Source organism: Manacus candei, unplaced genomic scaffold, assembly GCF_025592945.1.
Source record: "Manacus candei isolate 608988 ecotype Guabito, Panama unplaced genomic scaffold, ASM2559294v1 h1tg000046l, whole genome shotgun sequence".
In the NCBI taxonomy this organism is placed as follows: Eukaryota; Metazoa; Chordata; class Aves; order Passeriformes; family Pipridae; genus Manacus; species Manacus candei.
Window position 1 is genome coordinate 15989652 of NW_026138094.1, and position 27974 is coordinate 16017625.

Genomic DNA, 27974 nt, shown 5'->3' on the forward strand with positions numbered 1-27974 from the left:
CAACTAGTGTACCGGGAGGGACCCCCCTTCAACGCTATTTACTAGTCCGGTATTTACACTTTTCACAAGTCTTATGCAAGGCTGCACAAAACAAAACAAAAACAAAAAAAAAAAGTCACGATAAAAAAAAGGAGTCCTTTATAGTGCCACCAAAGCGCAGACGGAAAGAACCGGGAAACCAAAAAAAAAAAAAAAAAAAAATTAAAAAAAAAAAAATCAAAAGAAACCCCACGACCCTAAAAACCAAAGAAACATCCGTTTAAGGGCTCCAACGTGTGCCAGAGTCGCAGATCTCCAAATAAATCCGTGTGTGGCGGACGCCGGGCAGAGCCCCCTCGGAGCGGGCACGGTCCCTGGGCCACCCCGTGGCATCCCCCGCTGCTTCCCGAGTCCTGCGGGGCCGGGAGCTGCCAGCCCTCCCAGAAACTCCACGCTCAGTAGATGACCTCGTAGACTGTGGCCTTCTTGTCACCAGAGCCCGTGACGATGTACTTGTCATCCGCTGAAATGTCACAACTTAAGACGGACGAGGATTCCTTGGACTGGGAAAAGGGGGAAGGAGGAGGGGAGAGCACCCGTCACTTTGGTTTCCCTGGCTCGCCAAGCGCCATTCCACGCCGGTGGCATCACCGCATCCCACAGGCTGGGCACCCACCCGGCCACCCCAAGAGGATCCTCCCTCTCTCCAGGGCTGGTAGCCCCAGGCATCACACCAAGAGGGGGTCTGGGTGTAGCCCTCATTCCTTGCCCTTCCCAAGAGGCTCCTACCTGGAAGATGCTCGCTCCGTAGGGCGTCCTCCAGGCGTTGAGCAGGTTGTCTTTCCCAGTGCTCACAAACCATTTCCCTGTTCCCAGGAAACACGGTGTCAGCAGTTGCACAAACACTGCCATTGCCACCCCTACAGACAGATCCCGGGGCCAACCTCTCCCTGTCCCACAGGCTTCTGGCTGTTTGACCTTAGAAAGTGGCCATTCTGGAGAAATGGGAAAATCTGGAGATTCCCCAGAGAGGCTTGTCCAGCCCCTCTCCACTGGGACACATCCCAGCAGTCACACGGGGCAGGTGCTGCTTCCCTGCAACCTCCCACGATGCCACGTGGCCACTGGCGACCACAGCTGGGGTGGTTTTATGGAGATACCCCCCAAATGCATCATCCACGGGATGGATCCTACTGGAAACATCCTTGTTCAGCCCCCCCCACCATTCCATGCACCATCCCTTCCTCGTGGGCATCCCTGTTTCCCATCCCCGGAAGCGTTCCAGGCCGGGCTGGACATGGCTTGGAGCAACCTGGTCTAGTGGAAGGTGTCCCTGCCCGTGGCAGGGGGTGGGAGTGGATGTTCATTAAGGTCCCTCCCGAGCCCAACCATTCCATGATCCCCACCCACCCCCAAAGGGACGGAGCTCCGGGCGGGAGCCGCTTACCGCAGTAGGCGAACTTGAGGGAGAGGACACAGCTCTCGTGGAGGTGCAGCTGGTACTTGTCGGGCTTGGTGTGGTGCAGCACCTCCACATTGCTGCTCTCCATGCCCACTGCCAGCCACTCGCCCGTCGGGCAGTACCCCAGGGAGAAGATCTGCAGCGGGAAGTGGGACACGGGGATGCTCAGGGGGGGCTGCGCCCGCCAGCTCTGCCCACAGCCCCCAGGGAGGGCTGGAACCAGAGGGGCTTCAAGGTCCCTTCCAATCCAGCCACTCTGGGATCTATGGCAAGGGTGGAGGTTGCTGGGCAGCCCCAGACTGGGGCGGCAGGTTTGGAGAGGCACATCCATGTGTTTGGAGCAGCCACATGAGCTGTGAATGCCGGGATGGCTCCAGCCCCCTGGATGCTGCTGCACTTGCCAAATGGAATCGAGATTCCAGCTTTGCCCCTCTGGATCAGGGCTCTGGGAGGGTCTGCTGGAGGAGGCAGGATCCTGATCCCTGCAGCCACCCCATCCACAGGGCACCCACAGAAACCTGTTACATCCACAGCTATCCCATGGGAAGTGCTGCCTTCCTAATGGCAGCCTGATTGTGCAGGGATGGAGAAATGAGGACAGAGAAGCTGAAACCAGATCCAGGGAGCCCCACGGCTCCTACTGCCTCCGACACTCCTGGGTTCCACCAAACACAGCAGGAACAGCCACGCTCAGGGCCAACAGGGCCATTTTCCCAGCAGGAAAAGCCCCCTCCCACAGCCCCACATGATCCAGCTGCCAAACAAGCTGCCCTGCTTTCCATGGAGGGATAAACCCCTCCGTGGGGTCTCTGCATGGCAGGGCCAGGCCGTGCCCAGCCCGTTACCTGGGAGGTGAAGTCGTGCTGCTGGAGCTGCCGCCCTTCCCGCAGGTCCCAGGAACGCACCGTGTTGTCCAGGCCCCCCGTCCACAACTTCGTACCATCGTGGGAGATGTCTATGCAGCTGGCACCGTCTGTGTGGCCTTGGAATTGCCTGTGAACCAGAAAAAAATACGGAAATCTGCACAGGGAACGCTAGGAAAAGCACGGAGGTTGGTTCAAGGTGCTCAGACGTCATTTGTGAGTCTTATCCACAGCAAACACGCCTGGAAATCCATCCAGGAGCATCCTTTGCTGAGGAGCTGCAGCATGAAGTGCACTGGGCTTGCTTAAAGATGAGCACCACAAGATGGATGGTGCAGCACCAAGAGAGCGTTCCTGCCATCATTCCATATCAACTGTGGCTGCCCCATCCCTGGAAGTGCCCAAGGCCAGGTTGGACGGGGCTTGGAGCAACCTGGGCTGGTGGAAGGTGTCCCTGCCCATGGCAGGAGAGTGGACCGAGATGAGCTTTAAGATGAGCTTTAAGATGCGCTTCCAACCCAAACCATTCCAGGATCCCTGAGCTCCTCCCAGCAGAGCACACCCAGGAAGGCCCCGACGCCGAGCAGACGCCGCTCACCTGACGAGGGTCTGGTTGTGCAGGTCCCACACGGCGATGTTGCCGTCGCTGCAGCAGGAGAAGCAGACTTTGGCGTCGGGGCTGATGGCCAGGGCGTAGCAGGCGGGGGCCGAGGAGGTGAGCTCGGCCTTGATGCGGGGCGTGGGCGACGCCAGGTCCCAGATGGTCAGCGTGCTGGCCTCGCCCCCCACGATCAGCGTGCGGCCGTCAGGGAGCAGCTTGCAGGAGCGGATGTAGTTATCCCTGTTCTGGGGGGGAAAGGTGTGGTCACGGGGGGGACGGGGAGCAGGTGTGGATGGGGGGAGAGGGGAAAAGGAAAGAGATGTTAATGGGGAAGAGGAGAGGTACGTTAAAGGGGGTGAGGAGGAAAAGGGAGGGCGACAAGAAAAGAGGAAAAAGAGATGGTGATAAGGGAGAAGAGGAAAGGGAGGATGACAGGGGAAGAGGAAAAGAGGCGTTAAAGGGGGAAAGAGGAAAAGAGACGATAAAGGGGGAAGAGGAAAGCAGATGTTAAAGGGGGAAGAGGAAAAGAGACATTAAGGGGGAAAGAGGAAAAGAGACGTTAAAGGGGGAAAGAGGAAAAGATGTTAAAGGGGGAAAGAGGAAAAGATGTTTGTTAAAGGGGGAAAGAGGAAAAGATGTTAAAGGGGGAAGAGGAAAAGAGACATTAAGAGGGGCAAAGATGTGATGGGAAGAAGAAAAAGATGGTAATGGGGGTACAAACGGTAACAGGGAAGAGGAAAGGGATGGTAACAGGGGGAGAAGAGGAAAAATAGATGGCAATGTTGGGAAGAGATGTTGATGTCAATGGGAAGAAGATGACTAATGGCATTAGAGGTGGGGGAGGAGGGGACACACGCCTGGGAGCAGCAGGACCCCCCAGGTCTCGCCCCAGCCCCTTACCAGGCAGTCGAGCTGGGAGATGGGGCTCTTGCTGCCGGGCTGGCTGATGTCCCAGATCTTGACGCAGCCCTTGCCGCCGGTGTAGACGTGCCGGGTGGGGTTGCTGATGGTGACGGCGCACACCACCTCGCCGTGGCTCAGCGTGTTGATCTGCCGCGCGTGCCGGGGGATGCCGGGCCCCGCCAGCGCGTCGTGCGGGAACGGCACCGGCTGCATCTGCCCGTCGGCGCTCACGTGGAACGAGTAGGCTCTGCCACGGGAGGGCACGGGGGTCAGCCCAGAGGGGGAGGTTTCACGGGGGGCAGCGGGTGGCTTTGTGGTGTGGCTGCCACGCTGTGCCCCGACCGGGGGCTTGGCTGAACCCAGCCCTGGGCGAAGGATTCACCTCCCTCCCGCCCGCACTGATCCCCCCCCAAATCCATAAAAAACCAAAAGGGGCTTACGGTTTCCCCCCGGGGATGGAGGCCAGGCTGGAGGGCAGGCCGGGGGCTCGCATGGGTGGGTGTGGGTCAAAACCAACCTGCCGAGAGACACACGGACACGGGTGAGGCCGGACACGAGCTGGGCACACCAAACACCTTCCCACCCACGAGCCCACGGGACACTGAGCAGCTCCCTCTTTTCCCCTGCTGCTCAAGAGCTAATTGTTATTATTCCCCTGGCAAAAGGGGGAAAACTGAGGAATTAGCCAAAGGTTTTGGGGCTGTGAGGAGCAGGGTGGGACATGCTCCCCCTCCCCGTGCTGTCCTCAAACCCCCAGGGACAGGAGCAGCCAAGTCGTGCTCAGCACTCTGGCTGCAGAAACCCCCATCTCTGCATTAATGGTAGTGTTTTACTTCTTGGTTTGACTTGTTTTGCCTTAAAACATGGGATCAAGAATTTAGTGAGAGTAATGGGAAGGGGGCTGAGTAACTGGAAGGAGGAACCCCAACGTAGGAGCACATGCACATTCCCCCACGGGGAGGCATCTCCACCCCCAGCCCCCTTTAACGGCAGCTGATATAAAAGACGGCTTGTTTTGAGGAGAAGGAGCCTCAATTTCCCAGCTGAGCTAGGGGAGTCCCCCCCAAACCCTCCCCAGCCCTCCCCACCGTTGAGAAAAGGAGCTAAAAGTGCTACGTACAGCTCCAAAGCTCACCATTGGTGACCGGCCGTAGGCGGCGGCGGCGGCGGCGGCCGCGCTCATCTGCGGGGGGAGGTTGTGCAGCCCCGCGTAGGCGCCGGGGCTGGTGAGGGACCCGTTCATCTCGTGGTGCCCCATCATGGCGAAGGGGGCGGCGTAGGAGCCCGCGATGGAGATGGGCGTGCGCAGGGCCGAGGCTGCGGGAGGGACGGGACACGGTCAGGGCGGGGAGCGCGGCCACGGGGTCAGCCAGGGGGGGAAAGACCCCTGAGGTCACCCAGTCCAACCTGTGACCCATCACTGCCTTGCCCTCCCCAGCCCAGAGCACTGAGTGCCACGCCCAGTCATTCCCTGAACGCCTCCAGGGATGGGGACTCCGCCACCTCCCTGGGCAGCCCCTGCCAATGAAGAAATTCATTGCTGCTTTTCAACCCAGGCCTTCCCTGGCACAGCTTGAAGCCACGTCACAGATCACAGAATATTCTGAGCTGGAAGGGACCCACGAGGATCATCAAGTCCAACTCTTCAGTGAATGGCCCACGCAGGGACTGAAGCCACAATCTTCCTGTTACCAGCACCCTGCTCTGACCAACCGAGCTAATCCCACCTCACGTCCAGATGTCCTCTCATCCCAGAGCTGCAATGGCTGGGCCTCCCTCCTCACCCCACCTCTGACACAGGGACCACTCCAGTCAGACCCGGATTAGGCCCCCCATAAACCTGATCCCCCCCAGGCTGCTGTTTCCCACGGATGGGGATGAGCTGGAGCCATGCTGGGGACAGCAGTGACCCTGGGCTGGTACCCACCCAGGGGGTCCATGCCGGTGGGCTTGCCGGGCATGGGCCGCAGCCCCGGGGTGCTGCTGGTGCCCGGGGTGGGCGCGTCGTTCCGCGGCGTCGGAGTGTTCGACTTGAGCCCGGGCGTCGACGACTTGTCGTTCTGGGGGAGAAGGGATGGGAGACAAGGGATGAGGTCCGAGCGCCGGCACCCCCAGCCCCCAGCGAGCCCCGGCAGGGCACGGGACGTACGTGGCCCAGGTCTTTAGTCTTGGAGGAGGGAGTGCTGCTGGAGGAGGCGACCGAGGCCGGGCTGTTGGGAGCGTCCCCCTTCTTCAGCCCGCGGGCTTTGTCCAGGCCGTTCTCCGGGGGCGAGTGGGCCGGGCTGACCCGGGGGGTGGCGGGATCCTGTGGGGCAGGAGAAAGCCTTGGAATCCCCTGTGGCTCCCTCCGGCTCCTCCATTCCAGGAGGCCCCTAAGGCATCACCCCCAAACCCCCCCCATGGCACGGGCAGAGGGGCAGATTTGCCCACAAGGACTCACCTCGTTGGAGACGTCGACCACCAGGTCATCGCTCTTGTCACCATCGCTGTCCTGGAACACAAAGCCAGTCACACCCCGCAGAGAGCCCCAAAAACTGGGGTGGGGGCACCCCCCTGAGGAGCTGAACCATCCCTCCACAGCACCAGGACACTTATGGGGGGTATTAGGGAAAATTTCTTCCCTGAAAGGGTGGTCAGGCATTGGACCAGGCTGCCCAGGGCAGCGATGGAGTCCCCATCCCTAGAGGGATTTAAAAGCCATGTGGATGCAGCACTTGGGGACACTGTTAGTGGTGGCTTTGGCAGTGCTGGGGGACAGCTGGACTTGATTGTCTCAGAGGGCTTTTCCAACCTAACTGATTCCATGTTTCTATGACCCACTCCATACCTGGAAAACGTCACCCAAACCCGCTGCCTCCCACCCCAGGTCCTGCCTGGTGGTGTCCCCGGGGCTCCCCGTGTCCCCTGTCACTCACATATCGGCTCATGCTGTCCTTCTCCTCCGCTTTCCGCTTCTTGGAGTCGATGCTGTAATCCGTGGAGCTCCGGTGCTTCTCGCTGGCTCTCAGGCTCTCCGAGGGCGACACGGAATTATTCTGCAATGCCACAAGAAGCTTTGAAGTTGGAAACAGAGGGAATTAGGACTTCATGAGCAGCAGCTTAGAAGGTGCCACATACAGCCCTGCACCAGCAGCACGGTGAGACCCCGTGGCTCCCGAGGGAGCAGGGAACAGGATGCAGGTGACAGGATCGGACACCACCCTCACTGTGAGCCCTGGGAATGCTGTGAGGCTGCTCATGGACACCTGAACCTCTTCACTGCAAAAGCACAGCAGGAAAAATGGAGGAGGTGGTTGTTGCTAAAAAGGCAAACCCTGGGAGGGAGATGTGGGAAACTCCAGCAGCTCCCAGTCCTCACTGGGATTCACCAGTGGGAACTGGGGAGTGCAGAGTGGGGAAAAGCTGTGCTCCCTAAAATCAGCCCCATCTCCCTCATCCTGTGCTCCCCATGGGAGAACAGGAGCTTCACCCCAGCCCGGGGCAGGGGAAGGACTTTGCACAAGGGGTGGTACCATGGATGGGCATCAGCAGAGCTGGGGGCCCTCATCCAGGAGGAGCAAAGGAACCGCTGCATCCCATTCCCAACATCAGCAGCTGAGCTCTGCCAAGCCAAGGGGCATCCAAAAAGCATCCAGGAAAACCCACGTGACCAGGAGCACCACAGCCCAGGGTCCACAGGGATGCCCTGCTCAGGGGGGCTTCTGTCCTTGCTTCGAGCAGTGAAGCCCAGGAGATCCAGCATTCCCAGGAAAGCCCCAGAGCCCATGGGTGCTTCCTCTGGCACTGGCAGAGCCGGGAGGCCTCATCCAGAAGGAACAAAGGAACTGCTGCATCCTGGCTCTGGCACCAGCAGCTGAGCCAAAGGACATCCACAAAATATCCCAGAAAACCCACATGACCAGGAGCAGCAGAGCCCAGAGCCTGTGGGGGCTTCTGTCCCTGCTTCAAGCAGCACAACCCGGGAGACGCCGACATTCCCAGGAAAGCCCTTTGAATGCTGGGAGCAAAAATGGCAGCACAAAACCACCTCACGAGCGCCAGAGGATGCCCGGCCCTGATCCCACATCCCCCCATGGCGCAGCCCCTTCCCCACATCCCAGCTTCCTTTGCCCTCAGTTCCTGGGAGCAGCAGGAGAAACCCCCCACCCTCCCCGAGCCTGCCAGCCCCGCTAAGCAGCAACGCTCCCTAAGCTGCTGTGCCTGCCTTTCTTCCCCGGCTGAAAGGGAGAACTAAAGCAGTTCATGTTTCTCCTCGGTCCCCAGTAAGCAGCTTTGGATAACACCGAGCTCTTTCTTCCCAGGCAGTCATGCTGAAAACCCTCGCAGCTCCCGGAGAATCATGTCAAGCATTTAGAGGCATCGATCCATTCAGCGCCGCCGCTGGCCCGGCGCCAAGGAACTAAATATTTTTTATTGCACAGGCAAAGGCTGGGGAAAATATGAATGACTAACGCTGATTACGGCGCATTAAACCTCCCCCGGGAACATCCCGGCTCCGGGCTTATGGATCGGGAACCTTCCCACCTCCGACGGCCCCCTGCCCGCCCGAGGAGCGGGTTAATGATGCCCAATTCCCCTCTCCCCCCTTAAATAGCACTTTCCTTCCCGCCCGCCCCCGGCTCTCAAAAGGCCCATTTGTGGGCTCGGGGATGGCAGGAAATCGCTGCAAAGCCGAGGCTCAGCCGGGCTTTGTCCTGGCAGCTTTTCACACGGAATCGCCGGGGTTGGGAGAGACCTCCGGGATCACCGAGTCCACCCTCTGCCTGGTGCCCACCTTGTCCCCCAGCCCACAGCACTGAGGGCCACGGCCAGGCCTTCCTTGGACACCTCCAGGGGTGGGGACTCCACCACCTCCCATTGCAGTGCTTGACAGCCCTTTCCATGAATCCCAGAATATGCTCAGCTGGGAAGGACCCACAGGGATCATGGAGTCCCAACTCCTGGCCCTGCACACAGGACCATTCCCAAGGGTCACACCATGTGGAGAAATTCCTTCTGATGTCTCATTTCCCTGAGCCAGAGGTGTTGTGTACACCAGGGCTGGGGGGTCCAGTTGGGCCCCACTGCATGGAGAGGGCAGCTCCCCCCTCCATATCCTCACTGCCTCCCCATCCCTGCTCCAGGGAAACCAGAACCCACCCTGAGGCGTCAGGGACACGGACAGAGGCACAGGTGCCCTCCAAAATCCAGGGATTCAGGTGGTTTGGGAACTGCTTGACCCTCCAAGTCTGACTTAACATGGTGTAATAACCAAACCACCCCAGCAGATGAGATGACCCAAGATAATGGGAGAGTGATCAGGAATAAAACAGCTGTCCCAGTCACTCAAAGGATTTTGGAGCTGACTGGGCTCACTCAAAACCCAACCATGAGGCTCTGCCACAAGCAAAGAGATTTAACCCAGACCTCAGAACCAGGTGACCCCACTCATCCCAGCACAGCTCTTCCAGGCAGGGTGGGAGCTTTGCACTGCCTGGTTTTTATTATTTAATAAGACCTGTGCAAAAGGCAGCCCCAGAGCTCCCACCTACAAAATGGGGTTTGAAGGGATAAAGAAAACAAAACCATGGAGCCACCAAAAACTGGGGGGAAAAGGAGGCAATGGGACTTACTGCACTTGAGTCTCGCTCTGTCAGGAGATGTCGGGGCAGAGGTGAGGTCACAGCCAAAATAAAGAGGAGACAGAGAAATAAAGCAAGTTAGAATTAAATCTCAAACCAGAAAATAAACCAAGAAGCTCCTCATGCTCTTAACTCAAGCCCTATCTGGGCTCTCTCTGGCTTTAAAATCCCCCTGTTCATCCAGCCCCTGCTGCCTCCTGCCCCTTTCCTTTTGTCCCTGTGATTTATTTGGCAAAGCACAGCTGGAAATGCCCCGAATCCAAAGGGAATGGCAGCAGCCTCTGGTGCTTGTCCCCGAAGTCACAACCTCCGACAGTCCCGTCGGCAGCACAACGTGGTTCAGCCATTAATCTGTGCCCAACAGCCCCATTTTCCCTGGGATCTCCTGGCAATCTGAGTCCATGCAGGAAAAGAATCATAACTGGATAAATTGCTTTGGATAATTTTGTCTCACTGTTTTCTCAGGGAGGAAAAACATCCCCAAGCTCGCAGCAGAGCCTGACAGCTCAGAGGGGCTGCTGGTACCTGCCCTGCAAACGGGAATGAGGGGGAAATATCCCAAATCCTTCCATGTCTGGGGATAAGGGGATTTGCCAGGGAAATATTGAATACTGCTCATTTGCACCTGGAATCATACATCATTTTATCTTCTAAAAAGCTGTCTGATCACTAATAATTAGAAAAAAAACCCTGAGTTTGGGGGTGAACAGAGGAGGAGGAGGAGGAGGAGGAGGAGGAGGAGGAGGAAGCTGCTTCCCCATTGAGGCACCGCTGAACTGCAGCGAGACTTCAACAAAGGTTGAGCATCATTTAGGGAAAACTGCATCCCTAAAAGCACAATCCCATGGCCTGAAGCCCACAGTCCAGAGGGGTGGGGAGGTGGGAGCAGAGCTGTGTGTGGGTCAGGGTGCTGCCCCCAATATCAGAAGGATGTGGAGCTGCTGGAGAGAGTCCAGAGGAGGCCACAGACATGTTCCAAGGGCTGGAGCCCCTCTGCTCTGGAGCCAGGCTGGGAGAGATGGGGGGGTTCACCTGGAGAAGAGAAAGCTCCAGGGAGACCTGAGAGCCCCTTGCAGGGCCTAAAGGGGCTCCAGGAGAGCTGGAGAGGGACTGGGGACAAGGGATTGAGGGACAGGACAAGGGGAATGGCTTCCCACTGACACAGGACAGGGTTAGATGGATATTGGGAAGGAAGTGAGGCCCTGACACAGGTTACCCAGAGAAGCTGTGGCTGCCCCATCCCTGGAAGTGTTCAAGGCCAGGTTGGACGCGGCTTGGAGCAACCTGGGCTGGTGGAAGGTGTCCCTGCCCATGGCAGGGGGTGAGACTGGATTTTAAGCTCCCTTCCCACCCACGCCATTCCAGGATGATTCCATGAGTTCCAGCACCAGTGGACGCAGAGAGGAGCAGCCCCCCGGCCCCTCGCTCTCACCTCTGTGGTCCAGGTCATGGTGGTTCTTCTCATCCTTGACAGCAAGGTGGGCCTGGCTGCCCAGGGCTCCGAGGGCCAGCAGCCCCGAGCTGGTGCCGGTGACCGGCGGAATTCCCGGCGGTTGGAGCCCCGAGGGATGTGGCGGCAGCTGGACCGGGGGCCCGTGGGCGGCGTGGGAGAGGTGCTGGGCCTGGAGCTGCTGCTGCTGCAATGAAAGCACCAGTGAGCCGGGGAGGGGCACTGGGGGGCACTGGGGGCACCGAGCGGTGCCGGGAAGGGACATTCCCGGTGTCCCGGGGTGATGTCCTGGGAGCCGCCCCGCTGGGACACCTGGAAGGAGAATCCCCGTTAGCAGGAGGGCCAGAGGGTGCCCAGGCACGATGCCCACGTCAGGAGTGCACGCGTGGCACACCCGCCCCGGCATCGTCCCTCAGTCACAGGAACACGGCACTGCTGCAGACCTGGTTAGTTTGGGGCTTTCAGCAGGTAAAAGCAAAAAAGAAATACAGGAATCCCACCCAGAGTAGCCCTGGCCAGAGTGCAGAGGCCAAACCAGCCAGACAGAGAAAATTCCAGCAGCCAGGATCCTCCCAGACACCTCAGGAAAGCAAGTTTTGCTAATTTACTCAGGACCAGCTTTAAGGTGTTTGAAGGGGAGAAGAAAATGCCCACATAGTGCCCCGGTCCCATCCCACCATCCTGTGCTCCCGACCCCTTCCGACATCACTGGCTGTTCCTTGTACTGGATAAATCATGGAGGGAACCCCCCAACTCCACCACAGGGCTGGGCATCACCCCCACATTCCCTGGCACACACACAGGGAGCTGCAGCCCAGCTGGGACAGCTCCCAGCTGCTCCCAGGGGTGTTTTGGGAGCCCTGAGTCCCAGCCATCCCAGCACACACTCATCCAGCCATGGGGATTGATTCCCTGCTCCATTACAGCTGCAAAAAGCTCAACTACAGCTCTGGGGAGAGGAAAGGAAAACCAAACACATCCCCAGCGATTCTATTTCAAACACAAACTTGGAAGAAAACCTGCTGAAATCCGTGGAGCTGCTTCCAGGAGTCCCCAGGCCCCCCCTCCCGCAGCTCCTCCGCTCCCAGGACGCCCCTGGTCCAGCCAGAAGGGTCTTGGAGCTGGCACTCCTGTCTGGGACCCTCCTGCCTGCACCCACGGCCCCTCGGGCAGCACCCCATAGCTCCCAGTGAAGTCACAGCTGGGCAGCAGCAGGAATCAGGGGCTGGGAGGGGACACCTGAGCTGCAGTGGAGCCTCCCAGACTCCTCCAGATCCCCACGACCACCTCGGCTCAGGATTCGTCCTCAGCGTCACCAAGCACCGACCTGTGTCCTGCCCAGGGCCCCCAAAGGGCACGGGCAAACAGCAGGACCTGCTGCCACCCTGCCCAGCTCCAGGGACACCAGCAGGAATACACCAAAAACATCCCCAGGTACGGAGCACTCCATGATTCCAGCAGTTCCATCATGGACATTTCCAGCAGAACTGGAAGAAGACACCCCCAGGTGTCCCACATCCCTGGAAGTGTCCAAGGCCAGGCTGGACATGGCCTGGGCTATGGAAGGTGTCCCTGCCCAGGGCAGAGGGTGGAACTGGATAAGCTTTAACGTCTCTTCCAAGCCAAACCATCCCAGGATTCTGTGGTAAGTTTTCCCACACCAAAGCCAAGTCTTCATGGGAACAGCTCCCACCCACTGCCCATAGAGGGACCCATCCTGGGGCAGCAGAAGGTGGGCCTGGCTGTCACACTGCAGGCACAGTGGGGTGGAGCAGCCCCTCGCTGGGGCAGGGGAGGTGGGAGCCTTCCCAGGGCTGTGATGGAGAGGGAAATCCTCGGCCAGGATGAGATCCAGGGTGGGAGCCGAAGGCAGGAGCTGCATAATCTCCAAACAGCTTCTTCCAGGCAGCACCGAGGTCCCGGCTGGGGCAGAAGCCAAATGGAGAAGGCAATTAGGCCTCTGGTATAGGAAAAGCATAAATCACTGTGCCCTCAAAAAGCAGGAGCTGGAAGCTTCTCCCAGGCTGCTCCATCCGCAGGGCAAGGACAGGAAACATCCTCAGGATCACCATTCCAGGAGTGTCCTCCTACAAGGAGAGCTGGTGGGGTGAGGGGGCACCACGAGGGGTGATTCCCTCAGTAACTCCAAGACCATCCCTCCAACACCAAAGCAAGTGGAACAGATCCTCAGCTCTTCCTGAAATCAATGAGGCTCCTCGCAATCCCAATTCCATGTGATTTCCACCCACTGAAGCGAGAGGCAGGGCTGGCCATTGTTTGAGAACATCACCCAGAGAATGGTCCCAGATGGTTTTCCAGCACAGCACATTCCTCTCCTGCAGGCTCTCCAGGGGTGCCCATCCCTGCAGGGCCGGAACACACCGAGATCCAACGTTTTATCCTCAGCAGTCTCCAACCTCCACCTTAAACATCTGCGTGGCTTAACTCATCCCAGCAGCTTTTCACCCAGGAGCCCCAAAAAAGGGATGTGGTCTCGTGGAAATCCTGGATCCAGGCAGCAACACTCCACTCCCGGGGTGACGATGGGGATCACGGCCCCAGCACAGCCCCAGGGGACAACACAGCTCCACCACAGTGACACAGCAGCACCCCGAGCAGGATGCTCAGCACCCAGAGCCTCACCCTCCAGCACAGCAGGAAACTGGTTTTTCTTCCTTTTCTTTAGGCTGTCAACAAATAAATCCATCCAAGGGCTCCGTGAGCTGCGGGAACAGCCCCTCACAGCAGCCCCACTCCGGGGGGGCGTGGAAACCAAGGTCAGGACACAACATCCCACTGTGGCCCAAAATAACACTGAAAGGTGTTCCTCTGGCAGCAGGAACCGGCGAGCAGAATCCATGTGGGAAGTCCATGTGGGACAAGGGAAGCCTTGTCCCTCCATCCAGCACTGCAGCTCCACGGAGTAGCCAAGATCCCACCTCGGGGCTGCACAGCTCCATCCCGGCACCGCTGAAGGAGCCGTGTCCCAGCTGGATCACTCCCGGGGCAAGGAGAAGAGGATGAGCCAACAGGCCCAGTGCACATCTCCGGGTGGTGCTGGAGGATCCCCAGGCTCCGCTCCCAGCTCCCTCCGCCGTCCTTCCCATCCGCGCCACGCCACTGATGCACATCCCTCGGGAATAACATCCTGGAGACTCCATGGAGTGGCACAAAGCCCGCCTGGGACTCCATGGCTGCGTTTCTTCTTCAGCCCATGGAGCAGTCGATGCACATTCCTCAGGAATAACATCCTGGAGGCCCCGTGGGACTCCACCACGGCACAGGGGTGGTGCTCGCTCGGTGTCCTCCGCTGGAAAGCCCAACTTCCCTCCCCGGCCCTTATTCCAACCCTGGAAAAGGTTGTTTTTAAAAGCACACCATGTGAGGGCTTGCTGCAAATATCCCAGGAATGGGCTGGATGCAGGAGATCTTTGGGCTCCCAAAAACTCCCCAGCACCCACGGCTGGGTGCTGATGGCAGGGACAGGACAGGGATCAAGGTCCTGGTCAACGAGTGACGCAGCACAAGGACCCGGAGCAGCCTTTCAGAACCAGGGACCCTCCCAACACCTCCCCGGCTGAACCACAAGCTCAGACCTGCTCAGGACACTCCCCTGGGGCTCCTCATCTGCTGGCAGGACCCCAGAACGGATCCATGTCCCCACATGTCCCAGGACAGCAGCTGGCAGAGGATAAAGACCCTGCAAACCCAACCCGGGGTGGCAGCGGGAGCCAAGAGGGACGCACAGACACCGAGAGGTCTCCTTCCTCCTGGGGTCCCTCAGCACGTGCCAGCCAAAGATGGGGAAGATATGAAGAGGTTATAAATTTAGGAGAAAGCTGGCAAGGAATATCTGGTCCGTGGAGTGGCTTTAATTGGATTATGTACATCATGCTTCATGCCTTTGTTCACCGATTTAATGGTTCACCACTTAAGTTCACCACTTGCGTTAAATTTAGTAAAGTAGTCTAATCATTTCCAGAGCTATAACCAAATCAAGGGCTCAATTTCACACAAGCCTGAAGCAGAGGAACTGTGAGACAATGGCCTAGATGCATAAAATTAACAGTTCTTGACCTCAAAAGGGGCGAAAAAAAAAAATGTTTTCCTGATTTGGTGGGTTTTTGTGTGAGGCAGCGCCTGCACTGGGGCTGGGGCAGTCTGGGAGGGCTCCCCGTGGTGGGAGGGTTGGGACAGCAGGGCCACCCATCCCCAGGGACACGGGATCCCCAGGGACACAGGGGTGGGGCTGTGCACACCCCAGTGCTGCCCTCACCCACCAGGAGAGCAAACAAACACAAGGGATGTGTCCACATGAGCAACCCTACAATAACAAACCCCTGTGTGCAACGAGGGGAGGAAAAAGAACCCCAAATCCTCTGGGTTTGGTGCCTTGGGGGCACCTGAGCAGGTGCAGCGGCACAGACCAAGCTCCACATCTCCAGGGTGAGCTTGGAACCTCCTCTATAAGGCATGGAAGGACATGGAATCACTCGTCACCTTCCTGTCAGCAGCAGCCCTACAATAACAAACCACTCCATGCACAGAGGGGAGAGAAAAGAACCCCAAATCCTCTGGGTTTGGTGTCTCAGGGGCACCAGAGCAGGTGCAGCAGCACAGACCCGCCACCCAAACCACCTCCAAAGCTCTGGGATGAGCCTGGAACCTCCTCTACAAGACATGGAATCACCCACCACCCTCCTGCCAGCAGCAACCCTCCAATAACAAACTGGCATGTGCAGTTTTTTCAGGGGAAAAACCCAAAAACTGTTGGGGTTTTGTGCCTTGAGGGGCACCTGAGCACAGACCCGGCACCCAAACCAGCTCCACAGCTCCAGGACGAGCTCTGGCCTCCCCTACAAGCCATGGAAGGATGTGGAATTGCCCACCAGCCTCCTGCCAGCACCGTGTCCCTCCCCAACAAGCCACGGCGGGAGGAGATGCCCATAATTCCTGCTGAAAGTTCGTCAGGAAAGCGATTAAACGGCTGGGCTGGCTGCTTAATGACAGGAGGCACTCGCTCTGATCCAAGGAAGCAATTACCTCGGAAATGGGGGTCACGGGCCCTGCTCATTCACCTTAATTGAATTCCAATATCTGCCTCCAGCTGCCGGGGGCTCCTGCCTGCGGCTCCAAGCAGCTCATCAAAGCCATGGGCTCCCTCCTCCCTGTCTCTGCTCACCTCCCAGCGCTCCACAGTGCTGCCTGCCACCCCAAAACTCAGCTCCCATCCCTGGGCCACTTCCCAAGAGCCACCAACCCCACCACCAGGGATCCATCTGCTACCGAACCTTTCCTCATCCCCAGAGACTGCAGCAGCTCAGAGCCCAATTCTACCTTTGGTGCTACCCACAAAACACAGAAAAATGTAGAGAAGAGCAGGTTAAGTGCAAAGAATTATAAAGATCCTTGTAGCTTAAGAAGTGCAAATAGTTATTAAAAAAAAAAAAAAAGAGCATTAAAAATGAGCATTTTCTGGAAAACAAAGACCTAAAGCCAGAGGAGCTCTGGAGCCACCTGCCCGGGATGCTGGAGGGGGACACCGATGCCCCAGGGTGAGGAGCAGGTTTGCTGCAGGACTGAGACTGTGACATCAATTAAAGAAACAATAAAAATGGTTAATCCTCAAATTAACCCCCCCCGAGGTCTGCGAGAGAGAGCCCGGCCAGCGGGAGCGGGTCACCAATGCATGGGACAACAACCCTGCCAAGGGCACAGCACATTCCACACCAACAGCCCAGCAGAGACAAGCCTGGGCTCAGGGGGTCTGTGAGGGCTGCTGGGTCCTGCTCTGCACCCCAAACACTGCCCAGACCATGGGGAACACCCAATTTGGTCGCTGGAGGCTCCTGGAGCTGCACCAGCACCCGGGAGGTGGCAGGAGGTGGAGATTCCACCCCTTGTCTCACTCAATGCCAGACTGGGGGAGTTTTGGTCATTTGGAGGGGCCATGGGATGGCTGGGGGGGGTGTGAGCTGCCCTGCTTTATCCCTCCTGAGCGCAGGATTGCCTCTGGTTATGGTAAATGATAGGAATAAAAGGGGTATACACACGGTGAGAGGCAGATTGGGAAGTCCACGTACCCCGATGATAGCATTCAACTCCGTCATTGTCACTTGCTTGGCACGTTCAACAGCCTGTGCCACTTGCTGTTGGTGCTGCAGGGACAGAGGGGCAGGGCCAGGTCAGAGCTGGGCATAGGGGGACCAGCCCAGGGGCAGGACCCCCCCTCCAGAGATGCTCACCCCTCTGTTGGGCTCTATTTTGCTCATGCCCGGGAGCACCTCCCAGCTCCACGGGGTGCAGAGGGGTGGAGAAGCCCCTCAGAGCCTTTTTGGAGACCCCCAAGCCCCTTCACAGGGCCCAGCTTTCCCCCATCCCAAGGGTTTTCCAATGCACATGGAGGATCTGAACCCCGTTTCTCACTCAGCCCCCCACCCCCAGGGACCCACGAGGGACCCCAGCACTGCCCGCCTGGGGAAACCCCCCTGGGAGAAGCAGCAACTCCCCACCCAGGGTGTGAAAACTTCCTTACCTCTTGTGACAGAAAAGGCATGATCTGGGCTAAAATTGTATTCAGTCTTTTAGCAATTTCTGTCTGAAAAAAAGGAAGAAGAAAACCCAACAGTCAGCACCAAACAGCCTCCCACAGACAGCTCGAGGCTCCCCAGAGCAGTGCTGTGCATCCCCTCCCTGTGCCCCTCCACGTCCCTTCCCACATAACCCATTCCCGTCCCCTCCCACCCCTCCAAGTGGAAGCAGCAGCTCCCAACAGATGCAATAAAAGCACCTTCAAGCACAGCAGCACAGGGACACATCCCTGCTGCCCTGGGACACTTGAGGCCCCTTCCCATCATGGGATGAGTGTCACGGACCAGCCCCAGCAGTGCTGCACCACCCTGCACTTCCCTGGCTTCATGAAAACATAGCACTGGCACAGCTCCTCATCCTTGGAGCAGCTGCTGGGGGCTGGATCCCAGAAAATCCAGTTTTTGGTGGCCCTTGCCATCACCTCCCACTCCTGGCACTGTGGTGGGTGTTGAGTTTCTCCAGGAGAAACCCTGGCAGAGACACCAGTGAGGTCTGGGGGTCCCTGCTCTGCCCTCTGCCCACCCCACATGAAGCTGGTGGTGTTCCCTTCCCCATCCTCACATCCCACTCAGGAACAACCCAGACCCACCACCAGCTCCACTGAGCTATTGGGACTGTAACAACCAACTGTGCTGATAACTGTGGGAATAATTAACTGGGAATGCTGTTTTCCTGGAGGGATGCCCCCAGCCCAGAGCTGGAAGGTGCCACCCTCCCACACACGCCACAGACGCTCCTGCCAGGCTCTCCCAGCTCCCACCAGGATCACTCAGCTCCCAAGGGTTAACACAAGATCACTCAGCTCCCAAGGGTTATCCTGGGATCACTCAGCTTCCAAGGGTTACCCTGGGATCACTCAGTTCCCAAGGGTTAACACAAGATCACTCAGCTCCCAAAGGTTACCCTGGGATCACTCAGCTCCCAAGGGTTACCCTGGGATCACTCAGCTCCCAAGGGTTACCCTGGGATCACTCAGCTCCCAAGGGTTAACTCGGCTGCTCCGCCAGGGCAGCTGTGAAAACAGCTCCTGCTCCAAGTCAAACAGGGCCGGAGCAGCCGAGGATCCAGAGCCACAACAATGGCTGGGCCGAGGCTGGCAGGGAATCAAACACCCAGAAATTCCTTCCGACAGCCCCGAGCAGCTCGTTATCAATAACACAAGTGATTAACCTGGGCTCGCTCCAGCCTCCCTCTTGGCAAGGGGCCTCTTCCCGAGGCAGCCAGCAGTCACTCCCCCTCAGAGAGCCCCCTCTGTGCCCCCCAAATCCATCCCTGCCATCCCAAAGCTTCACCTTCCTGATCCCACAGCTCAGCCCTGAGGATGGGTCCTATAGCAGCTTGGCTTTCGAAGCCCATCCAGCCCAGCTCTCAAGTACTGCAAGGAAAATCCCCAAATATCACAGTTTGGGAGCAAATGCCCAACAGACACTCAGCCCTTGCTGGGAGGAGCTGGGTGATGGCCAGGTCACACTGCTGTGACTACAAGACCAACCCAACAGGCACAACCGACATTCCCAGGATGACCATAAGCAAGGAGACACCAGGAAAACCCTGCTCTCCCCCAGTCTTGAGCCACCCCCATGGAGGGAACAACCCCACAGACCCCAGAACTCGGGGTCCTGCTCCGAGGGGTCCCCACACACCCCCCACTGCTGCTTTTGGCTGCTGAGCCACAGGGATATTTCTGGCCATCCTCTTCTCTGAAAGCACCCCAGTGATTGGGTTACACCTCATGCTTTAATTAGCAATTCCAGAGAGCAGGAGAACGTGCTGGCACACCGTGCCAAGGCAGGAGCACCAGGAGGTGACCAGGGGTTGGACTCAGGTACCCCCAGCTACAGCTACACCAGTCACCAGGATTATCACGGACCCCAACGTGAGGATGCACAGATCAGGAGGCAGCTGGGGCTCATGGAATCCTGGAATGGTTTGGGTGGGAAGGGAGCCTAAACATTATCCAGTCCCACCCCCTGCCATGGGCAGGGACACCTTCCACTAGCCCAGGTTGCTCCAAGCCCCGTCCAACCTGGCCTTGGACACTTCCAGGGATGGGGCAGCCACAGTTTCTCTGGGCAACCTGTGCCAGGGCCTCACCACCCTCACAGGGAAGAATTCCTTCCCAAAATCCCATCTAACCCTGCCCTCTGGCAGTGGGAAGCCATTCCCCTTGTCCTGTCACTGCAGCGACACTTCACTGTCGTGACAGCGCGAGATCCCTGCCCCGAGGAACAGGCTCTGGCCAGCACAAGTGTTTAACCACCTCACACTCACACATCACCCCAGGACCACTCTGCACCCCAAAAATGGGGCTGGAAGCTGAAACTGCCCAAATCCAGCCCAGCCACAGCACCGTGTCCGAAGGAGCCAGGCTGGCACCGCGTGTGCCACCAGCCAGCCCAGCGCTCCCACCACGCGCTGCCCGGGCAGAGCAAAAGCTCTTTGAAGGCTTTTTGGCACTGAGGCATCGATTAGATTATATATAGACTGCAGCTCCATTAAATATTTATTCCTTCAGCTGAAGCCCATTGGATTCTGGATGCGACAAGCCCGGCTGCTGCTCCTGTGAGTTCCAGAACAAATTCCATCCTTATTTGAGGTGAAAACAGCGGTGCCAGCACGAGCTTCCCCGGGCTGCGTCGCAGGGGTGGGGTCGGTGTGACAGGAAAAATACAGCACCCAAACAGGCTGATGGCAGGGAGGAGGAAGGGAAGGTGCTGGGTTTTCCCCGGGAATCACACGGTCCAGGCTCACAACAACCCATCTCCTCCACATTTAAATCCACTTCTGCCCAAACTTCAAACAAAGATTTTCCGCAAAGGGAGAGACTTCCCACATGGGACTCAGTGAGCAGAAAGATATTAGATGTCCAAAATATTATGTTTACAACCGTGAGGTTTCCTGCGAACATGAGATTCAACAGTCTTTAAATATTTGTTCACTTTAACTTTTCCCATTGCACAGAATATTAAACTCTGGTTGTCCCCATTAAAAGTTTAATCGGGAGCGAAAGGGGATCCTCCGGCACGTCGGGAACAGGGAAGGGCTTCATGCCCAACACCTTCCCCATAACAGGGCTCATTCATCACCTTCCCAGAGTGACAGAGCCCCCCGAGCCCCCCCGAGCTGGTCCTGCCAAGAAAAACCTCCATTCCCCACGGCAGGTTGCCATGGCAATCCCAGGCTCTGCATCCCCTTCCGATGCCCTGCATCTTCCCTGGACCACAGCTGCAAATGAGTGGGGATAAAACACCCTGGGGAGCGCCCAGGAGAGGTACCCACCCCCCCAAACCCCCACGGGAGGTGCTCAGTGGGTGCTGGGTGCCTCTCCCGGGGTCCGTGGGAGCACCTTCAGGGACACTCACCCGGGCACAGAGATGCTGATGGGCGTTAAAAAGGGCAAGAGGTTGGAGAACCTGAAATCCTCCACTAACCCCCCATCACCCCCTGCCCCTGCCAAGAATCTGACCTCCTGCCTGAGCAGAAACACTTCTGGGCTGGTGTTTCACCAGCACGGAGGGGGAAACCAGAGAAAACATTTGCACTGGTGATAAATCAAGAGAGGGACCGCTGGGTCCTGTCACCCCACCCGCTCTTAAAATGGCCAGAGCCACCACCGGCACCTAGAGCTCTGGAGGGCACAAGGAGCTGCTCCTGGCAGCCTGTCAGGAGGCAGGATGGGGCTCTGGGAGCAGGAACAGGCTGGCATGGTGTTAAATAGCTCGGGGCTGGCTCTGCCCAGCAGCTCCGGCCCCACGGCCGCTCGTCTTTACACCTGGATGTGGCAGAGGGAAGTTTAAAAATAACCCTGTGGCCCGTCAGTCACAGAGCAGGGCTGAAAGGAGCTGCCTCAGAAATGACCCAGAGCACAGGAGTGCAGAATTCCAGGCTGGAAGCTGGGGGGTCCTGCATGATACCCCACGGATACTGCTCCGGGTGATGGAGCCAAAATACATCAGCCTTGGACACAGCCGAGGAGGAAAACAGGAGCTGCAGGGATGCCCCAGCCCTGGGGATGCACCCCCAGGCTGGTCCCAGCATTCCTCCATGGCACAGGATGGGATCCAAACCCCTTCTGGGCTCCCAGTCCTCGGGAGGATGGAGGTGCCTCATAAAACAGCCCCACAACCACCACTCTGAGGGGAACACCCCCAAAGACCCTGCACAAAGCACCCCAAGACATCCTGCACAAAGCACCCCAAACCTCTGTAGGGAAGGGAATCACAGCAGTGCACACCAGGCCATGGCAGACAGAGCCTCAGAACAGATTTTGGGCCACAGCAGCCCCAGTTCCACCTGCCCTTGTTTATGGATTTATATGTCAGGATGAAGAATGAAGAGAAGGGATGAACACACAGCACTGCCCTTCCTCCTCTTGGAAAACACCCCAAAACATACATATCTATATCACAGACTATCCTGAGCTGGAAGGGACCCATAAGAATATCCAGTCCAACTCCTGGCCCTACATAGACACCCCAACAATCCCACCCTGTCCCTCAGAGCGTTGTCCAAACGCTCCTGGAGCTCTGGCAGCCTTGGGGCCGTGCCCACTGCCCTGGGGAAGTGCAAATGTATAAACACGCACATGTATAAATATACAAACACACCACTGGAGCAGTGGGGTTGGTGGGGCTGCCAAAGGTGATGGTCTGTGGGATGCAGAACGTGGCACCAGCACCATCTCACCATCACACAACACTGCCACCCAGGAGCCCCCAGCTTCTCCTGGGCTCCCAAACCACAGATCCCTCCACACATCCCCCCAGTACTGTTTCCAAGACGGGTCTGGACCCCCCAGCCCTCCTTTAGGCACTCCAGGACACACCCCCCCGTGCTGTATAGCCCCCCCAAACCTCCTCCCTGGCAGAGGGCGGAGGGAGAAGCAGGAGTAAATCACACCAGCCGTGAAGCACCAGCAGCATTTGTTGAAACCAGGATATTGTCTCTTTAAGCACATGAAAATAAGGCCCTTGAGCAGTGTGGTTCTCACTCCGGCGCACAATTATGGGTACTTTCAGCTGTCTACCACTATTTCAAGTGCTCTCTCCAACCGGGCTGTCAATGGCATGTTGAAAGCTATTTGTGGCTGCTATCGTTATTAGCAAAGTGGAGAGCCAGGCTGATGAGAATTAAATCAGGAGGGGGGGTGGAGGGGCAGGACACAACCCCTCATTACAGAATTACCACCAGCAACCGGGATATGGGGGGCAAAGCCCACTCAGAGCCCCAAAAGGCACCCAGCACCCCCAAAAATCCACCTGCAGAGCCGAGGGGAGGGAGAGGTGAAGCTCTGACAATATTCCCTTCTACCTTAGGAGACCTGAGAGCAGAGCTAACAAATTACTCGGCTTCTGAAGTATTTAGCAAATTATTACCTGGCACTCCTCGCTAACGAGCATGACAGAAAGTATATTGTGTTCCTAGAATATTCTAGAGAAAAAAAAAAAAAACCCTGCCTCTCTTCCCTGGAAGTGTCAGGGGGGTTTAGGTTTGTTCCAAGCATTAAGTGTTTAAGCACGAAAACAAGAAGTGCTTATGTGGAGGGTTCTCAGCCATAAAAAGAAATAAAACCCAGCACAAAGGTTCTGTCCTCCGAGGTGTCCCGTTTCCCCACGCAAAATTAGTTTTTCTTTTGGAATGGTTATTGCAGTCGGCGATTATCCACGGAGATCTGCACAGAAACAATGCAAAGCCAACAGGGGAAGCAAAGTTTCTTTTGGAAAAATCAATTAGCCCTAAGAAGGGGAAAAAAAAAAAAAAAAAAAAAAGTTTTGCCGGGGTTTCAAAGGAAAACTCATGATTGGACTCGGGTTTAAGAAAGCTGAGCCCGGGTAAGGGAGCTTAGTTCAGCAGGAAGACTGATGTAAGGAGCGATTCACTGCAACCAAGTCACTTCCTAAATATTTCCTTGCATATGGAGTTGTTTATGAAAGTACATTTTTTTACTTAACAAGAAACAAAACGAGAAGAAAGGGGGGAAGGAAAAAAAAAAAAACAAAACAACACAACAACCCCACACGCAGCCACATATGCACACACTTAATATTCAGCGTAGAAGAGATAATCTGTTATATAAGCCCACAGACAGACAATCCCCTTTTGCTTAAAGATGAAGTATCCATCAATGTTTGTCTGGAGCAGATGTAATCACAAGCAGTCAAGTCTGGAGGGCAGGACACTGCATGAATAATTCAAGCACTTCAGTCTACTTGATTGTGTGCAGATAAACACAAGTCAACCGCTAAACAGGTCAGCTGATAAACTTGTTTGTTCAGGACCAGCCACCCTCAACCAGATGCAGGCAGGACCACGCCGCAATTAGCGGGATGCCTTGCGGGGGGATGCTGCGGGCAGGGATGCCTTTCAGGGGGATGCTGCGGCCCGAAAGAGGGGGAAAACCCTCGGCAGGCCCCCGCTGCGGTCCGGCTCCCCCATCCCGCCGCTCCCTCTCGCCCCATTTTCGCCTGGAAGCGCCGCCGGGAGCAGCTCGCGGGGCTTTGTTTTCCTCCGGCCCCGCGCGCTTTGCTGTCAATTAAATAACGAGGCGGCTTCGCCTCCCGAACTTCGCCGAGCCCGGCACGCAGCACATGTCACCGGGAGCGGGCAGGGATGCTCGGCACAGCCTGGAACCATCCGGACGGGATTTATCCGCTCCCCTGCAAAGCCCCCAGCGAAGCACATGGACCACGCCGGGCCTCCCGGGCCGCCACCACCACCCAGCAACTCCCAGGGCACAAACCCAGCCCTGGGAATTCCGGGGCTCCTCAGTCACCCCCCAAAACCACCACGGACACATCAAGGGAAGACACCCCACGTGGTCACGGTCGGCGGAGCGGAGGATGGGGTGATCCACCTGCACCTCCCAAGGGTGCCAGACCTCGCTGATCCCTTGGGTTCCATCCACGGACCGGTGGGAAAACACACTGCACACCTCAGGAACGGCAACTCCTTCCAAAGCTTCCATGGAGAGAACAAGCCCAACATCTCCGTGCATTATTCCAGCATCTCCCAGCATCACCCAGAGTGGAGCCGTTCAACACCGAGCAACCGGCTGGGAAGAGGCACTTCCTCTCCCCAAAGAACCCGTGTTCACGTTACTGCAGTGCCTCCAGGGTCACTCCATCCCTCGGGCATCACTCCAGTCCCTCGGGGCGTCGCTGAAGCGGCCGCAGGGTCCGTGTCCCTCTGGACAACCGTCCCCTCCTCGCGGGATTCCACCACGGGCCTACACAAACCCCTTGCCTTCTGGGGGATTCCTGACCTGCCCAGGCCAAACCGTGCCCGAGGCCTCCCCCAGCACAGGGGTCCCGGCCCCTCGCAGCCCCCCAGGGCTGCCCTGCCCCGCCTGGGTCCAGGCAGAGCCACGGAGAGCGGGCGAGGAGTCGGGATTATCTGCACGGGAGAAGATATTTTTAAAAAAACTGAAGACTAAGCAGGAATTATTTTCGTTGCCCTGTGACTGCGCCGCAGAAAGGCAAAGGGAAGAAAAGAGAGGCAGATTCAGAGACGCTGCTTTGCATTTCATCAGCTCCCAGCGACGCTTCCTAGAGGAGGGCGATGCTGCTATTAAGCAAAACCACTTTGGAGTTGAATGGGGCTGATTTGCGAGCGGCAAAGTTGATGTCAACTCCTATCTGCCTTAAGTTCTTAATTAGAACTCCTTCTAAAACCAGTAAGCAGCAGCAGCACAAATAATCAGGTCTAATCTCAATAATAACTTTATTCCTTTAAGTTTTACCATCATGTGCGCAGCCTTTAGGCTCTTTAACGATAATCTTATCAAGGTACCACACCACATTCTGCTGGGGCCTTCTCTATTTTTTCCTTCAGGCAAGTTACATATTAGAGGAGACTGGAAGGGAGAAAAAAAAAAAAAAAAACAACCAACCCCAAACATTGCTTCATTTCCCAGATGCAAAGACAAATCCGTGACATTGAGCAACACACCGTAAGCTATCGGAGCCCTGGAGATAATTCTCTCCTCAGTCTCACGCTACAGCACGGAGGAGATCAGGGTATGACCTTAGAAACAGTCCTGTTGTACCAACAACACAACCAGAGGCAATCGCAGCACACATCAGTGTTTTCCCAGTTTTGGGAACGCGCTATTCCAGGTACCGACATCCCAGCACGGAAGGCAAGGCTGTTCTCACCCCTCCGCATAAACACTCCGCTTAAAACCCGAATTTCTCAGCAGCACAGACAAAACACCAACCTGCCAACAACCTGCAGTTCCCAATTCAACTGCCAGGCCACGGGATTCCCACCTGGAGTCACATCCCTGCCTTCAGCACTTATTCCCTATTTAGTGCAATCAGGGCCCATTTTACCTCGGGTTGAGGAAAAGGGCAACAGGAGATCAATCAATCCCAACTTCCCCCCCTGGAAATTACTCACCTGTTTGTGCATTTCAATGTTCAAACCGTAGGACATTTCGTAGTACTGGGGAATAAAAACATACAAATAAATTCAATTAAAGAAAAGAGCCAAGAAGAATTTGAATTAACTTCACAGAAGGTATTTGCATAAGGTCATTACCAAAAAGCATCCTGGTCAAAACTGGGCTTAAAGCACTGGTAGCCAAGGAAATTACACCTTATAATAAGCAGATGTTTATGGGTTTAACTGGCAGGCACTTAACAAGGGGACACTCCTTTTGACTCCTGTTTTCTCCTCCTAAGCTACTTAGAAAAACAAAGAGGCGCAGAGCTGGGTGACAGGCGTCTGCTCAGCCCTGGCAGAACAGGTACAGCCCGGAGTCTGGCCAAAATTCCAGCTTCTCACTGGGGGGGTGGATTTATTCCCCCCCCCCCCCAGGGGCCAATGGAGCTGCTGGGAGCCCCGGGAGCCGCTGGGAAAGGGGGTGCTGGATCCTGCTGAACCCAGGAGAAACCCAACCGAGCCCACCTGGGGGCCCCGCGACGCACATTTGGCTAAAAAAAGAGGGATCTGAGGCAACAAAAGAGCCCATTTCCCTCGGGAAGGATGAGCGGGGTGAGCTGGGATGGCTCCCGGGTGGCCTCACCCCGCGCCTCGGAGCAGCAAGGGGGGGACCCCCATCACGCCGAGGGACCCCCCCGGAGCCCGGGGGCGCTGCTCCAACCCCCCCTCAGCCCCCCCGGAGCGCTATAAAGGGGTTAACAGGAAACTTGGGATTGCGCTTCCAGCCGTCTGGGGCTCCGTGCGCCTGGCACCGGGCACCCCCCCAGCGCCTCCGGGGGTCCCCGGGCAGGCAGTGCCCGTCCCGGGGGGGGTCCCCCGGTCCCCCCCGTCCGCAGGCTCCCAGCTAATGACATTTACAGGCTGATCCGAAATCTGATTAAAGTCTCTCACCATAACGTAATGGCGCTGCATTTCGGTCTTCTCGTTCGCCAGCTTGTCATACTCCACTTTGAGGCTGGGGGGGGGGAGAGCGGAGGGTGAGACCCTGCGGGCGGGGGGGCGGGCGGGGCGGGGGGGGCAGCCGGGGGTCCCCCCGGGCTCACCTGTGGTACTGGGCCTGCAGGAACTGGAACTCGTCCTTGATCCGGTCGCAGGACTCGGCCACGGTGAATTTGAAGCCCGGTTGGCCCGGCTGGTGCGGAGCCTGCGGGGGGGGACCGGGGGTCGGTTACCGGGGAGTGCGGGGGGGTCTTACCGGGGGGATACGGCGGGAGGGAGCCGGGAGGAGGTATTGGGGGTGCGGGAGGGGGGTCGGGAGGGGGGTACCGGGACTCACCGGGTGCCGGCCCTGGGGGTACATGGCCGGGCTGGGGCGCGGTCACTGGGACGAGCCGTGCCGTGCCTCGCTACGGCGATCGCGACGTGCGGTGCTGCCGCTGCTGCCCGCCGGGCTCGGAGCGCTCCCGGAGAGGCCGAGAACTGAACAAAGGGACGAGAGGAAAGTCCGTGCGGGGGGCGGAGGAGGGAGGGCGGAGGGGGTGGGGGGGGAAGCGGGCTCGGCCGGTTCCCCCCCGCACACACCCCCCCCCACCCCGGCCCCGCACCGCCGGGGAGGCGCCCGCGGAGCCGAGCCCAGCCCCGCACCGCCGGGGCCAGGTGCCGACCCCCCCCGGCCGCCGCGCTCCGCGGGCCTCCGCTTCCTCACCCCCCCCTCCTTCCGGCACTCGCTGTCGGAAAAAAAAAAAAAAAAAGCAAAATCACCCCAAAAAAAAAGAAAAAAAATAAATAGACGAAAAAGCCACAGCGACAACAACAACGCGGCGGCGGGAGGATGGTCCCGCGGTATTCCTGCGGCCGGGAGAAGGGGAAGCAAAGCCAGGAACTAACGCCGGAGCACGACGGCCATGGAGGAGAGGAGGAGGGGGAGGAAGGCCGTACACATCCGACTTCCCGGGCGCCGCGGACATGCGAAGTGCGAGCGGATCCCCCCGCCCGGGGGCGGCCGTTCAGCTGCGTCCCGCGGGGCCGGCGGTGGGCGCGGGGGCCATGGCGGGCGCGGGGGTCGCGGAGCGGGGCCGGAGCGGGGCGGCAGCGCCGAGCACGCGGTGCGGCCACAGCGCCC

The 27974-nt window shown here is 57.7% G+C and overlaps 1 protein-coding gene across 9 annotated transcripts; it reads right to left on the reverse strand.

The window, feature by feature from the left end:
• Positions 1 to 22: 22 nt before the first annotated feature.
• Positions 23 to 27974, reverse strand: TLE3 (TLE family member 3, transcriptional corepressor). Of its 9 annotated transcripts, none has more exons than XM_051796873.1 (21): positions 27791 to 27974; positions 27189 to 27331; positions 26956 to 27056; positions 26804 to 26867; positions 25868 to 25912; positions 17415 to 17477; positions 16933 to 17037; positions 10862 to 11063; positions 9421 to 9437; positions 6724 to 6861; positions 6249 to 6299; positions 5958 to 6113; positions 5736 to 5868; positions 4929 to 5125; positions 4249 to 4325; positions 3806 to 4055; positions 2903 to 3150; positions 2287 to 2434; positions 1427 to 1577; positions 769 to 845; positions 23 to 542 (listed from the first exon to the last, which is right to left on the reverse strand). In XM_051796873.1, exons 2-21 carry the CDS (start codon positions 27210 to 27212, stop codon positions 435 to 437), a joined length of 2355 nt encoding a protein of 784 aa, XP_051652833.1. In that variant the 5' UTR covers positions 27213 to 27331; positions 27791 to 27974; the 3' UTR covers positions 23 to 434. The 9 variants fall into 9 exon arrangements, with proteins under 9 accessions (XP_051652833.1, XP_051652834.1, XP_051652832.1 ...); XM_051796874.1 differs by having other exon boundaries at positions 4944 to 5125; positions 10862 to 11066; XM_051796872.1 differs by having other exon boundaries at positions 10862 to 11066.